General features: G+C 40.7%; 1 protein-coding gene across 4 annotated transcripts; it reads right to left on the bottom strand.

Annotated features, from left to right (window-relative positions):
• Positions 1–508: 508 nt before the first annotated feature.
• GNG4 (G protein subunit gamma 4) lies at positions 509–14,344 on the bottom strand. Of its 4 annotated transcripts, none has more exons than XM_069800704.1 (3): positions 14,213–14,344; positions 7,429–7,534; positions 509–1,269 (listed from the first exon to the last, which is right to left on the bottom strand). In XM_069800704.1, the coding sequence occupies exons 2-3, from the start codon at positions 7,522–7,524 to the stop codon at positions 1,141–1,143; spliced, it is 225 nt and encodes a 74-aa protein (XP_069656805.1). In that variant the 5' UTR covers positions 7,525–7,534; positions 14,213–14,344; the 3' UTR covers positions 509–1,140. The 4 variants fall into 4 exon arrangements, with proteins under 4 accessions (XP_069656805.1, XP_069656808.1, XP_069656807.1 ...); XM_069800707.1 differs by having other exon boundaries at positions 14,218–14,303; XM_069800706.1 differs by lacking the exon at positions 14,213–14,344 and adding an exon at positions 13,710–13,824.
• Between the last annotated feature and the right edge of the window lie 971 nt (positions 14,345–15,315).

Here is a 15,315-nt window from a genome sequence, read left to right as displayed (position 1 = left end):
GCTTTTGCTTTTTTTTGAAGAAGAATTAAAAAAAAACACCCACAAAGTCAACAATGTAACAGTTGTTTCCATCAGATGCCTTGATTGAGCTTAATTTTACTTCATGAAGATGACAGATCAGTCATATTCCACACCTCAATCTTTTCCTCTCACTGCACTTTAAACAAAGTCAAAACAAAAAACCTCCCAGAACCTCCACAAATTACTTGCTGGTAACTTATGACTAATCTGCAGCTTCAAAATATACAAACTTAGCAGCTGTTGATGGCACAGTGGTCTTGCTGCATTGAACAACATTCATTTACCATTACTCCCCATCCCCATAAAATCTTGCTCTCGTGGGCAAAAGCCTGTAGAGAGCTGCTTAGAAAATGTAATCCCCCTCCCTGTATAGATCAGGGCAGAATTTACACCCTCCACAATGACCCTTGGGAATAGCTGATATATTACAGTTCAGTTTACTTTCTAAAATAATTTAAATCATTATTCAAAACAAGATACAAGCAGCCACATTTCTCTACACAGTTTTATTGATGCAGTCCTGGTGTGTAACTATACATCTTCATTTTGCCTGTAGTTACAATGTTGCTTTACAACGATTGTTTTCGTAGTCAAGTTTATTACAGTCTTCACAAAACATATTTATAAACACCACTTACGGTATAAGACTGATCGTTCCAAACATCATAAATCACTGGCATTTCTTCCTACACAGTGCTACTTGAGGAAAGGTCACACTACTCTTTTTAGATATAAATTTGTAAAGGCAAATGAATTAAATTCACCTTCCAAAGAAAATAAGAATGTTAAAAATAGCTTCAGAACTGGTATGACTCATTTAGGTCTCAGAAAAATCTATGACTGGCAAAGATATCTACAATTTGATACTGTACTCGATGCTTCCATTAAGACCAAAAGAATCTTCATGAAGAACTGAAATTAAACTTATACATTAGTCTGAAAGATAAGGATTACCTTGAATTTTTTAGGATTTTTATTTTTTACCAGAAAATGCACTACCTTCTAAAAATATTGTAGTTATAGGCTAAGTATTGAGATCTGAAGAAAAAATGCTAAAACTAAAAGCATGCAACACTGATACCAAATTTTATCAGAAGACATTTTTAATTGAAAACTGACTCAAAGGATAGTACAAAAGAGTTTCTTCTCCCTAAAGGGATTTTCAGATGCAGGCACTGGAATAATAAGGGGATCTTCTGCAATATGAGCATCACAATATGCCAATAAATCTGCTGCAGCCTTGGATACCTAATAGAAGAGAAGAGAGAACTACTGTAACACTTAATTCTGAACCAATCAGCATTGCATAATTATTCTTCATATAACATATGATAATGGAGGCTATCATAGAATAGGAGTAGATTGGTTTATCCCTTAAATTACTAGAAACCACAACTCTCAATTTGTTCTCACTAGGCCTAGTAAACCTTACATATATTTTATTTAACATAGTGACACGAGATGGTATCAATTTATAAGATTCATGTTCAGCTGTTCCACTCCATCAGAAGGAAGGTCAGGAGCATATACTCATTAAAACATGTATATGCTAATGGCCCATAAGCAATAGGGATTCTCCTTGAAGCGTGTGTTTCTGTAGAGGCCGCCTGCTTCAGCTCTTATTCCCAGTCATTGGTTGTAAGGTTTTCCACAAACACTCTCTCTACCCTTTGCTCCTCTGGATGCAAAACAAACAAACAAACATACACACAAAAAGTTCTTTAGGTACATGACCATGGGATTAAAATGAAATGATAAATCAGGAGAAAAATTTGATCATCATGTGTCATAGCTCTCATTTAACTGAAATATTGCTCTTTTCAATGAAGTCAGACTGCTATTTTCTGCTTAGTAAGTTATGGTAAGTAGTACTTTATTCATAACATTAGTTAAAACTTGAACAGTATCTTAATATTTTTATACTTCTAAAATGAACAATTCTAAAGTCTCCAAATTCAGAATGTTGGTTTATGCTTACTGAAAAGTCCTGCAGAAATGTAACAGCATTTTGGCATACAAGATATTTTGCATGAAATGAAAAAAGAAATATTAAAACATTTCAGCTGTAGCTGAAACCTTGTAACCTTTGCGTCTTTGTGCCCTAAGAGTATTGGTGACATTAGGCCACCGCGACTCATTTATTTTCTTAGAATGTATGTAAGAAATATTTTTGTTCTGCTCAGTTAGCAAGATATTTACAACTATCTGTATCTCTTTGCTTTGTTTTCAATATTATGATATTGTGTTTTCAATATTATGATAGTTGAGAAAATGAGATGGGAAGTCTTTACAAAAAAGTCTTTTCTCTGAGCACCATGACAGCTTCTCCCAAGTCAAACACAGAGGTCAGCATGTTTGCACAACTATAGTGAAGAGGAAAACCAAACTGGATTTCTGGTATTTTTCTAGCAGGTGTGTCATCACTGTTAGCTTTAGCTTCCCCACACCCTGCTTGCTTTGGCATGAGTCCAGCCTGTAGTAGGCTTCACATTAGACCTATGAAGTCAATGGGTGTTGAATCAGGATTTGCAAGAAATTTAAATTAACTTCTGGAAGAAAATAACTTTTTTTGTTTTAAAATATCCACTAAAACATGCCTTTGCAGAATGCTTAAGCCCATAAAGTACCTATGGTTCGCATCCCATTATAGACTATCCTCCTAGCAGAGGAAGGAAGGGTGTTTAGGTCACTTAAAATTAGTTTGCCTTTGAATTGGCCTGTAAGACAAAAGGGTGGGCAGACATGTGAACAACAGATTGCTGGGCCAACACAAAGCAGAAGACTGAGCACTAAACTGAGCAAATCAGCAGAGAGATTCAGAAGGACCACTGCTTCTCAAAAGAGAAGCAGGTCAAACAAAAATGTGTGGAAAATGATGGACTTCAAAGTACAAAGAAGGGATTGTAACTATTTTCAGACATACTTCAATCAGCTACTTGCTAAGCAATGACAAAAGAACGAGGCTTAGGGTGCAAGGGCACTGTCTAGAATAGAGAGGTAGAACAGTAATGAACAAACAGAAAACTTAGGAATCCTATCATATCCCCAGTTTTCATTTAAATTTACTTGTAAATTTTATAAAAGCAGATTCTCCAAAGAAAGGCACAATGTAGACTGACTTACGAAATTCCTATCAGGCCCCAAAAAGATCAAAAGACAGAAAACATACTTTTCTTTGCTAATGACCTATGTGTACCTCAGAAAAGTATAAACTAGCATAGAATGCATCCACTGAAGAGGAGGTTAGCATGTTTCCAGTAATGTTAGGAGGAACGTACCACCACAGCATTTTGGAGAAGTATTTTCAAGTAACGACAATCACCAGTACATTCATTATTATTTAACATACACATTTTCACTTTTCTATTGTCCTTCAAGCTCAGCTGCGTGTCTCAAATTAAGGCAGTTCTATGCTCCGATTAATTTATTAGCTGGTCGTGAACTCTTGCATGCAAACAGAGCAAGTCAAACTCAGAGCCACAGGTGCCCACAAAAAGCTCGATGCCATTTTTAGTGCTACGTCATAATAAATGTTACTGCCATAAAACCTAATGGAGAGCTAGTCTAATTCTCTAGGTCCCAGAGACAGGGTTTATTAAAGATGCCCAGCAGATTTCATCTTCAATTATTAAGCTAGCAAGTTATTTTATTCATGAAACCAACAATTTTTTGAAGTAGGCTAACCCTACAGGAGCAGAGAACCAACACTGGATTTCAACAGTCCAACCTTCCCATAACTATCTTGTTTGTTCCATGTATGGATAAGCAACATCAGCCCAAGTATATTGCTTTTCATTCAATGGAAAAGAAGTACAATTTCAGTCAGCATTCTTAGGAGGGATAAACCTGGTAGTATCATTTTCTAACTGTTTCTCTAGATATTACTGTGCTTTGGCATCATATAACAATAAACAGGATTTTCACTAGCAAAAGCACAACATTCATTTTTGTATCTAACTTGTCCTCTGATGCTGGTAGGAATGCCACAAAGCAGAGCAAGCACTTTCTTCAATGTCATAGTGTTTAAATCACAAATTACTTTGCTTTTAGACAAACCATAGTATGATTTAGTAGAAAACAAACCTGCAACAAGGAACTGAGGAACATGACCACATTTCAGCACATTGTCACAAACTAAACATGTACTAGACCATGTATTTTCATCCTTTAAAAAAAAAAAAAAAAGGTTTGGGGAGGAGAAATCCTTCCATTGGGGTTACAGTAGTTATAAAAGTGAATTATGGCCATTTCTTCACTAAAAGTGGAGTAGCTCAGGCTTGCACAGTGGAATAACGACCACTCACTAAGAGGAGTTAGCTTAGCTGATTGCATTCCAGGAACAACGAAAATATTGGCTCCTGTGGCTGTGAGCAGTGTTGGCAAAATCAGAACTGTTGCCAAAAAAAGAGCAAAATACAACGTTGCCTCCAGCGAGTTTCCTGCTCGGTGTTATTATTCTGAATAACTGTGGCGGAAGACCTCTGCATTGAGCATCGCATTAAGGCTACAACAGAGATGGCTGCTTTAGCATATGTCAGCATGCAGAGGCTGCCTAAGGGCCAATACTGTGGTTTGTTACTATACAAAATAACATGCTGATCATTCTATTTGTGTCATGGAGGGAGTTAAATGAAGGCCACTCGATCACAGCTTTTACTCACCTCTAGGTTTATTTGTAGTGAAATGCTGCTGGACAGTTTCAGAATAGCTTTTATCAAGAATTAAAATAAAAGTGTGTAATTTGAATATTCAAATGAAGCTAACATTTATCATTTCAGCTCTCCTATTGCAGTACAGCTTGGTCTGCAGATTCAAAGTAATTTATACATATTGCAAAAGTGGCTAAAGAAAAAAAAATCAGACTCCAGTTTGATTGATGAATTCTAACAGAAAGTTAACGTTTCATTTTTTTAAATCTTTTAAAGTGCATAGATAGAGGGAATGGAGTATATAGGTATCATGCCAATCTCACATTTTATACAATTATTTTTATTTTGTGTAGTGAAAAATACATCAGGTTGTCAAATTACCAAAAGGGAAAAAAACAACAAAACACTCAACCCTGATGCTTTAAAGAATTAGTCTTCAGGACGACTGTGGAATTTTACCATTACATTTCAGAATAACAGAGGTGATAAAAACAGCCAAAGTTAGAACATAATCCCGTTAGCTGCACTAATAATTATAAGCTTCAATGACAGGGCAAAATGCTGCAATTACTATGTCATCTGCCTTGTCATGGATTGTGACTAATTACCATCCTTGCTACGACACCCACTCTGCTTATCCTTTACATCTAAAACAAAGAGATTCACACACATTTATTGACAATCCCACTGCTTATGTCCCAACACTATTCAGAACCAGTTAGGAATATTTTCTACTTTCTTAAGAAAAAAGAAAATGGAATAATAACTGATACACCAAGATTCTTAAATGTCAGAGCACTCCTTGCTTTTCTGCCTGCAAAGAGAAGATTAAATAGTGCTTTATTCTGGGGACAACTGTGATAAAGCACCAATATTACCTTTGCTTTCTCAACTTTACTGCTAGCGTCTTTGGAAGACACATTATTCCACCAGTCATGAGGCCACTGTTCATCTGATTTCATTTGCTGTTTCCTGGCTTGGAATCTATGCCTCCTGCTTTCTACTTGCTTCTCCATTATAATTCTAGCTGTTCCTTCTGCGGGGAAGCAAGGCAGGTTCCATTTCCAATCCTTCTGGGATTCTTATGGTTTACAAAAACCCACCACGGTAATACTCCTTCCAGCTACCAATCAATACACCAATAACTTCATCCTCCCCTTTTAAGCTGTCCTGTTTCTTTCACACCTCAACAGCAAGCTGTCTTTGTGGAACCTCAAAACACTGCATTGGTTGCTGCTCTGACTGGTTATAGGACTTGATTTTTAAATCAGTTGAACAATCCAGAACACGGCAGGGAATGGGCAACTAACATACTGCTAACTACAAAATTTTAATTGAGCAGACCCAACTCTGGCTGGTTACAGCAGCTACTGTGCATGGAAAACAAAGTGCCTCTGTAGTAGAAAAATGAGCTGGAACTTCTGATTTCCCTAGTCAATAACAGAGGCACCTTTTTAATGTTAACAATGTGGTCTGGTCTATTATGGGAATAACTGCTATAGCTACTTGCAAAACAGTGTTTAATTAAATTATTTGGAAAGCAGTGATCTTTTGTTAAATGTCTAACTAGTTTAAGCAGATGCAAAACACCAGAAAAAAGGAAATAAGTTATTTTCTCTGACTTTACAGTTATGATCCGAGAACTCAAAATCTCCTGTTGAAACCACTGGAAAGTCTCTTGGTAAATTTTGGCTATACTGAAACACACACTTAACTGTTTGAAGATTAAACGGCAAAGCAGGTCTTGAGGGAATACAAAGCCAACCAACCTTTTCTCACAATCCCTCATATACTTATTCAAAGAAATTCTAGAAATCAAGACATAAACATTTTGCAAATCGTATTTGGTTTATGTTAGCACAGGAACCCTCACAATACTGAAATGCATCAGATTTTCTTCAGTGCCTTTTTGGTCCCAAGCTGTTTTCCAAGGTGAAATAATTGCACTTTCAAGCTATCTGTTTTTTAGGTCTGGCACACTTGCTAATAACTGTGTTCTTTTTAATTAAACTAACTGTAAAAATAGCTTATGTCTTTCTTACATATGTAATTAAAAGCTTTATACATCTAACTAATGAAGCTATTTGCATAACTGAGCTAATGATGTGGTATGTGAAAGTTACCACTGATTATATAAAAGCAAGTACAAGACAATCTACTAAGTATCAACAATTTCAAATTCCAATAAACAGGGCCATATTTTCCCAACCCTTTCCTCTGCCACTCATGCACACCCATTCCTTCTTGTCAGTGCTGTTGTTTGTGCTACTGCAATATGACGTGATTCAGGGGACTAACCCCATTGAACACTGAAAAGGCAGACCTTCCCTTACTGAAGGAAATAGAAATACCTGTCCCTGTGAACAGGCCTCTATTACGTGATGAATTTGTCAAGATACTATACAAGATAGAAACTACGATTTTCCAAATTCAATGGTCTTACAAGACATTGCTAAAAACTGCAACAAAAGGGAGCAACTGAAATTTCTGTTTTCATAAAAGCAATATTGACTACTCATGTGAACTGCACTAATATTTCTGAATTATAAATACAATCTTTCTAAATAGTGAGTTTATGATCTGATACTATTCATTACTATTCATAGTAACTAATTCACAGTACTGAATATTGTTTCATAGCTTAACACAGATTTTTTTTTTTTATTTCAGCTGATTGAGTCTTTCTGCAATATTAAAAGGAACCTGTACCACACACTAGTGAGTGAATTCAAAATATCAACAATAAGTCTAAGTTTACCTTCATCCTATCCATGTATGCTTCCATTTTTAACTGCTCCACAGCTTTCCTGGCTTGAGATATATTGGTTGTACTGTTTGACACTAGTTCCTTCATTTTGTTTTTCCTAGAAGAGACAAAGTTGAGACAAATTTTAAAATGACAATTTAAAAACACAAATGCAGCAACCAGTGAGAGGACAGTTATCTAAAATATAACCAACCCTTACCCACCACATTAACACTGAGAGGCTGTAGGTCACAAATGCAAACCAGACACCATTTATTTCTGTTCTCTTGTTCAATAGCACCTTATTGCATTACATATTTGCGTCCTCCACTGCCAGTATTCAATCTGAATTCTGCAAACAACACACAAATGCAGAGTACATGGCCATTATTTCAGTGTAGAAATGGTTGCCCTGGTTCAGATTGCCAACGCAGAGCAGCTGTTCACAAACAGGCCTTGCAGCCATTACACAGTTTGGCTCCATACCCCAGTTACACCTAGTAACATGAAAACAAATTCAGAAATATGCGCGATGGAAATGAATGCCACACTGCTCTCACCAAGCATCAGAAAGAAAGAAATTTTTATGATAGAGAATGAGTCAAAATTCTGACTATAGATTTCAGGAGTTTAGAAATTAAGTAACAGATTAGGAAGAAATCATGCAGTGGTTTCCAACTTTTTGCTTACACATCCCCAGTGAAGTCTAAAGATGACTAAAAACCAGTACAGTATACTATACGGTATAGGAATGCATTATTTTTTAAGAGATCTGCAGCTCTTGGGAAGGGACATCTAAGCAAGGTACGTCAGTGTTTGGTTTTCTTGCATTGCTAATCCCTGACGGCTTGAGGGTAAATCAACTTGTTTTCATGCAGTCCTCAGCATTGTTACCAGATTAGTCAAGATGACTACATTTGAACCTTGAATAAACTTAGAACATACACTCCCTAGGTGGTCTGCATGTCAGGAGACCTCGTGCTGACACCATTATACAGTGCTGGTCCAGTACAAGTAATGGTTACTATTTTGAAGTCATTGGAAGTTGGGCTAAGCCTCCATGGAAAGAAAGATAAGATAGGATACAGATGACCTAGACAGGTCCTGGACTAGTTATACTACCTAGTAAGACTAGGTGCTGAGGTTTCAATCAGCCAAAACACTCGCCTATGATCCTGTATATATGGCATGCCACAAGCGCCACCTGAAGCAAGATTAGTCTAGCACCGAGTGTTAGAAACCAATACAAAGTCAGGCAATGCAAAGGACAGAGGGTGTGAGACACAGATGGGACAAAGAAGAAAACACACAAAAGGAGGCATTTTGTATTGCTGCCAAAAGAGTTTTAGGCTCAGGTCTTTCAAAATGAATACTGCCAGCTTATTTCTGGACAAGAAGTGAACACCTAGAACTACACAAATTTCCCTTCTTGAACCTCAACAGTTTACCTGATCCAGTCACTGGGGTATAAGATGCAAACAGGAAATTAAGACAGAAACAAGAAATGCTCTTGTAAAAAAAACGAATTGTATGTCCAAATGTCTTAAGCATGTTGGAGTCAACAGAAGTATACAATCCAGAGCACAAAAAGAATGGAGGAGTACTTCTTAACTGCTTTGTTTTCGCAAAACACAGATGTTCAAAGACAAGGCAAAGATAGCTGTTTCTTCTCCTTTCTAAAATTAGTAACTTGTGCTGTAAAATGGGATGGTGGAATACAAATATGACGGTGAAACATGTTCAACGCTAATTTGAAGAAGCAAACCAATCTTTTTCAGCACTTGTATAAGTCTAGGCAGGGGACATGCTACCTTAAAATATATTCATTGTGCCAAATAAAACAAGAGTTTTAATATATGCCAAGACAAAGAACAGGTTTTCTGTACACGTGTGTGTCATTTGAATAGAACACAATTTTCCCCCTTGCATGCACTCTGACAACTAAAATCATGTCAGAACGCAGTAGGTTTTTTTTTTTTTTTTGGTCTTGGTCTTTGTTCACAATCTTTTAACTCATATTCCTCACAGGATTAAATACATGCGGAGGAACTGGCTTTGCATAAAATGCCACACAACGTACAAAAGCCCACAACCGACCAACAGTCTCCAAACAATATTCAGATGTGTTTTGACTTGCAGTGGACAAGCGGAAAGGATACAAGACAGGCACAAGAGCAGGAGGTTCTGAGTTACAGCTCATCTCTGAACTTCCTGTTTGTCTCAACCCCCTAGCTTTTAAGTCTTGACCTATCTACAAAGATAAGAGTAAACACATTTATCTCTGTTTACAAAATGATAGCCCCACAAGTATGAATCATTTAAATTTTGTTATCATCTCCACAGCTAGACTACTAATGACCACAGAGCCAAATAAGTCAAAGCTAAATGAAGTCACAGAGCCATTTCTACATTTGCCACAGCCCAAGCCCAGAGGCAAATTAGAAATCTAATTTTGAATAATACATCTAATTTAAAACTGAAGTAAGAAACTGAAACTCCCTGAACAGTCCAGAGAATTCCAGATCTCCCAAGCTTTTCTGGCAATTCATTCACTCAAACCATAGAAGTTATAAACATTAGAACTAGACAATTTGAACATTCACTGGCTACATTGAAGCTGGCGAGAACACTGTTTCTAGTACTTCCAGCTAGTTTTTAAGTATCTACCGAATAAGAGATTGAGTTAAGACCATAACGGAATTTTGAAAAGGGTATTAGGCACAAAAATGCTTTAAAAAAATCCAAACCATATTTCCAAAACACGCCACAAACATAATATGCCTTTACCTATGTTCCGAAACAGCAAATGGGGAAAATTTTAAAAAAGAAAATATGTATCTTCTCTGGCAAACTATTTCATGGTATCAGAAAACAATTAGAATAAGAGGCTTCATAAAAAGAAATTTTAAAAAGTCTGGCGCTAGGTGTTTTAGCCACTGGAGAAAATTCCACTTATCCCAAGTAAGACGTTTGTTTATACTCTGAAGCACAAACATTTGTTCTGTTCCAAATCCTGCTTCTACCCTGGCCTTTACACACACTTAAATATTTAACTACCCTATTTCTGGAAGTTCTTAGCATCCATTTAAGTATCTAATCTCTTTTTTTCATACAGACAGTTCTGGTTCCAAAACTTTATAAGATGGATTTCTCCTGTTTCACATTTCACTTACGAAGCTACATATACCTCTGCCTTCTCTCAATGTCTGCAAATACATACTGTATTTGCACATCAGTTAAGGCCCTATTACATGTGAAGTGATGTTGACAATGAGAATTGTACTCACTTTCAAACCAGGCTGCAATGAACTGGTCCTCTTTGCAGATAAAGCTTTGGCTGAGAACTGGTTCTGCTCTCCTTAGGACCTGTGATATTCTTTAATAATCTTAAGCTTAATATTCTTTAATGAAATAATACTGTTCCTTAGAAATAAAGCTCCATAGAGAAAAGAAATTTTAATAACAAGAGAGTCTATTACACATCGTCTCCCTGAATGATCATCCCCTGGAATGTGAGGAAGCCTCCTCCCTCAAACACCCTCTCGTCGAGGTGTTTCCTTTGACGCTGCAGCCTGACAAATGGCTCTAACCCTCTCTCCTAAGACAGCTCCTTTTAAACAGTCAAGTATTCTCGAGGCCTTTAGACTCCCGGGAAGGCACAATTAGCTTTGCATTGTATCTGGGGGACAGCCTATGGGATCACAGCACCACAGAATGGGTTCTGTTGGAAGGGACCTTTAAAGGTTATCTAGTTCCACCACCCCTGCAACAAGCAGGGACATCTTCAACTGCATCAGGTTTCTCGGAGCCCCCTCCAGCCTGACATTGAAAGTTTCCAGGGATGGGGGATCTACCACCTCTCTGGGCAACCTGTGCCAGTGTTTCACCACCCTTATCGTACAAAATTTCTTCCTTCTATCTAGTCTAAATCTACCCTCTTTTAGTTTAAAATCATTACTCCTCGTCCTATCGCAACAGGCCCTGCTAAAAAGTTTGTCCCCATCTTTCTTGTAGCCCCCTTTTAGGTACTGGAAGGCTGCTATATGGTCTCCCTGGAGCCTTCTCTTCTCCAGGCTGAACAACTCCAACTCTCTCAGCCTGTCCTCATAGGGGAGGTGCTCCATCCCTCTGATCATCTTTGTGGCCCTCCTCTGGACTCGCTCCAACAGGTCCATGTCTTTCCTGTGCTGAGGACCCCAGAGCTGAACGCAGTACTGCAGGTGGGGTCTCACCAGAGCGGAGTAGTGGGGCAGAATCCCATCCCTCGACCTGCTGGCCACGCTGCTTTTGAAGCTCAAAAGGAATAACTTGTCCCCATCTTTTAAATTACCTGAAGAGCCTTGAACCAGAAATTACTCTGCTGGGTCGCTAATGTTCACTCCTGGTTGTTTTTTCAGCAGCTCTGTATTAAGTTAGATCAATACATATGTACACAGGTCCTGGTAATCTCTGTAGTTACAGTAACTATGTTAGCGATCAGATTCCATGCAATCCACATGTTACTGATGCATGCCAGCGGACTCAGATTATGTATGAGCTCATTGATCCACTGTATTCTTATGCAGTGCACTCATTAATCTAGACTCTATTGACTCCTTTCTTTAAGGGGAACACTGATCGTGTTAACAAAGAATAGTGACAGCAGCTACACGGCCTTTTTCAGCCAAGTAGTTTCTGCTGACTGGCACACCATGCTAGCCAGCCGCTTCCTAAAGCATTGCTCCTGAAAGCTGTGCAGCGACAGCCTCCCAGCCAGCTGAATTTTCTGGGGTTTTGGGTATTTTTTACCTCACGTGAACTTTTTCCATTTTCTGGGTGCAGTTAACTCATTTGTGCCAAAGATCTTAATCTCCAGGGCTTATAAAAATGCTCGTGAAGAGCGACTTTTCTTTATTTGTTTTTAGAATGGCACTTCAAAGGCCAACTTATCTTATGATAACCCAGGAAGTTGCATAAATATTTGCAGGTACAGCTTGACCTTGCATAGGGGTAAGAAACGCAACCTATGTTTACCAAACTTTGTAAATGTTAGTAAAATGCAGAAGTCGTCTGAAAATTTGAGTAACATAGAAGCAAAACATAATTTTCAAGCTCTTCAGTATGGATTTCTACAAGCAACAGAGATGAAAAGCTGCACTGCAATTTCCCCCCCTCCGCTTCCAAGTACAACCTTAAAATACCATACCAAAAGAGTGACCTGTAGAACTCAATCTAAAAAGCCCTAAACCCAATCGTTGCCTTCTATTTTCTTTCAGCAGTCCAAAGTGACAGAACTGAAATTACTAGGCTAGAGAACCTCAGGTTCATGACTCTGAAGAACACTTTGCACCAAGCTCTGTACTTCTTGGACCATGCAGCGCAATAGAAATTTAACCCAATCACACAACCAAACCCCAGTGACATTGGCGGGAATCATCCCTGAATAATGACCTGCAAATCAAATTCTAACATTCTAAATTGCAGAAAGATCCCCACATTACATTACTCACTTGCAAACACACCAGGAATATAAACAGCAAAATTTACAGCCTCACAGCTGTTTGATGCCAAACTGGCACATCAAAGGAATTGGGGGGGAAAGTTCTACAGTTGCTAAGGTAAGAGAAACTTAAGAAATACCCCTGCACTAAGAGCACTAGCTATCTGAGCTAGCATCACTGTTCCATGTGACATAGGTAATTTCCCTTTCATCTGCAGGGCATGAAGGGGATAGGAACGACTGCCCCTGCTATCTCAGTTCTTACTCCCAAGATTTACCACACCTGATGTAGCTCTGTAAACAGACAGGGAGGCTAAGGAATCCCTTTGCTTTCTCTATCCCATGGCTGCACAAAGAAATAATAGAGAATTACTACAATTTAATACTCCATCCACTAAGGAGAAGAGTAGTAGTACGAGCAGAAATGATTAAAGGCAAGACTATTGTTCACGATAAGGACAGAATATAGTTTTCATTCCATAAATATGGTGACTTCAAAAATAAGTGCTGATCATGTAACTGCAAAACAGCCAAACTTCAACAGCTCAGTTTTCATCTAACATACGTACTATACCCAGTCCACCCGTGAAGTTCCAAAAATTCTTGCCACCATGCCCAAATCTTTTATCCAAAAATATCACCTCGCTTCTCAACATTTAAAAATCTAAGGCAACAATGGCTAAACCAATGTGACATTTCACAAGGACAATCTTTTTATGCAATATATTTATCATCGGCATACAAGTTATGGGCACGTACAGTCCAGCAAACCATCAGAGATACAGAAAGTCTAAGACAGAAAGATGAGACCTACCTACTATTTTACCTCTTTGGCAAACTTTAAAAGATAGCTGTGACCTTTTAAAGAAATAGATGGGGAAGTTTGACGATTATTCCACTTAAATCCTGTTTAAAACGTACGTGAACTGAATTGTACCACATAAAGGAGAGAAAACGCCTCCGAGATGCTTGGCTACTTCACTACCCGCGGGACAGAAACGTTTTTCAAGTTGTTATTCCGAGTTTTCTGTCTCGCCGCGCTACCTTAATCGTTTTGCTGTGCAGCAGTTTACAGCACCGCACGTTAATAATTACCGCCAGCAGCAGCCGGGCAGTGAGATTTATTCCTCCGTCAGTGCGAGCCAGTCAGCAGGAAAAGCGGCCGCTTTCTTGCGCCCCGGCAGCGGCCGGCTGGAGGACGGGGCGCAAGGGCGCTGGGCAGAGACCCCCGACCGCCGCTTGTCCAGAGAAGGACGATCCCCCCCCGCCCCCCTGCCCCCCGCCGAAGGCAGCAGCGGCAAACCCCGAAGCCCGAACCTGACTTTTGCCGATACGCGGTAACTCCTCCGGGCGCGGCCGCCGGCGGCCTCGTTTGCCGACAGCCGACGGGACCAACCGGGCGGCCGCGCGGAGCCGGCGGCGGAGCGCGGGTCGCGCCCCGGGCGGGCGGAGGCGGCCGCGGGTTTCGCAGGACGCCGGAGCCGCCGCAGCGACGGAGAAACCCCCCCCCGCCCGGCAGCGCCCGCCCGCCAGGCCAGGGCCGCCCCCCGCCGCCGGTTCGACCGCCCTTCATCCCGCCTCGCCCCACCCGGCACCTTCTCCCGCCTCCCGCGCAGCGACGGGGTCTCGCCCGGCGCCGCCGGGTCACTCACCGTGCGGCGGCGGCGGGCGGGCGGGGCGGGCGGCAGGCTGCTGCTGGCAGCCCGGCTCGGCGCCCGGCGGCGGCGGCACATGGCGCGGCCGGCGCTGACGGGCGGGGCGGGGCGGCCGCGGCCAACGGCCGCCACCGCCCTCGCGCCTCCCGCCGCTCGGCACCCCCCGCCCCCACCCCCTCAGAGCGGAGGGCGGGAAGGCGGCCCTGGCCGTGAGGGAAACCCGAGGGGCGGGCACGGCCCCGCACCCCGCGCCGCCCGGTTCCCGCCGCCCGGCTTTACCTTCCTCCGTCCCCGGCGGCGGCACCTGTCAGCAGCCTGCTGGCGAGGGCTCGCCTCCGTTTTACTGCTGCGGCCACCTACTTCCCCCATTCCAGCCGGCGTTAGGGATCAGACAATCCTCCGCTGTTTCTAAAACATGGAACGGGCAAAGCCGGTACGACACGGGTTTTGGGTAGGAGCCCATAGTGCCTGTCCCCTCCTCACGCCGAGCAAAGGAAGGATAAAGTAAAAAAAAAAAATAATAAAAAAATCCCCCACGCTGAAGAAAGGGACGACTGTGGAAAAGGGCCCACTCAGACTCACCTTGTCAAGGCTAGAACGTCAGAATGAAACAAGTCAGCTTTATAGATTGGTTTTTGTATACTTCTCCATTACAAATTTGGGAGTCAACCATACAGGTCAGCGGCAGTTAAAGCGCCAATTAACATTTTTAACTGAAAAATTTGTCTGCCCCAATATTTAACACGTTGGCAGGAGTACCACCAC

The sequence above is a fragment of the Haliaeetus albicilla genome, chromosome 13, assembly GCF_947461875.1.
Source record: "Haliaeetus albicilla chromosome 13, bHalAlb1.1, whole genome shotgun sequence".
NCBI lineage: Eukaryota > Metazoa > Chordata > Aves > Accipitriformes > Accipitridae > Haliaeetus > Haliaeetus albicilla.
This window is presented reverse-complemented; position numbering and strand designations above follow the sequence as displayed.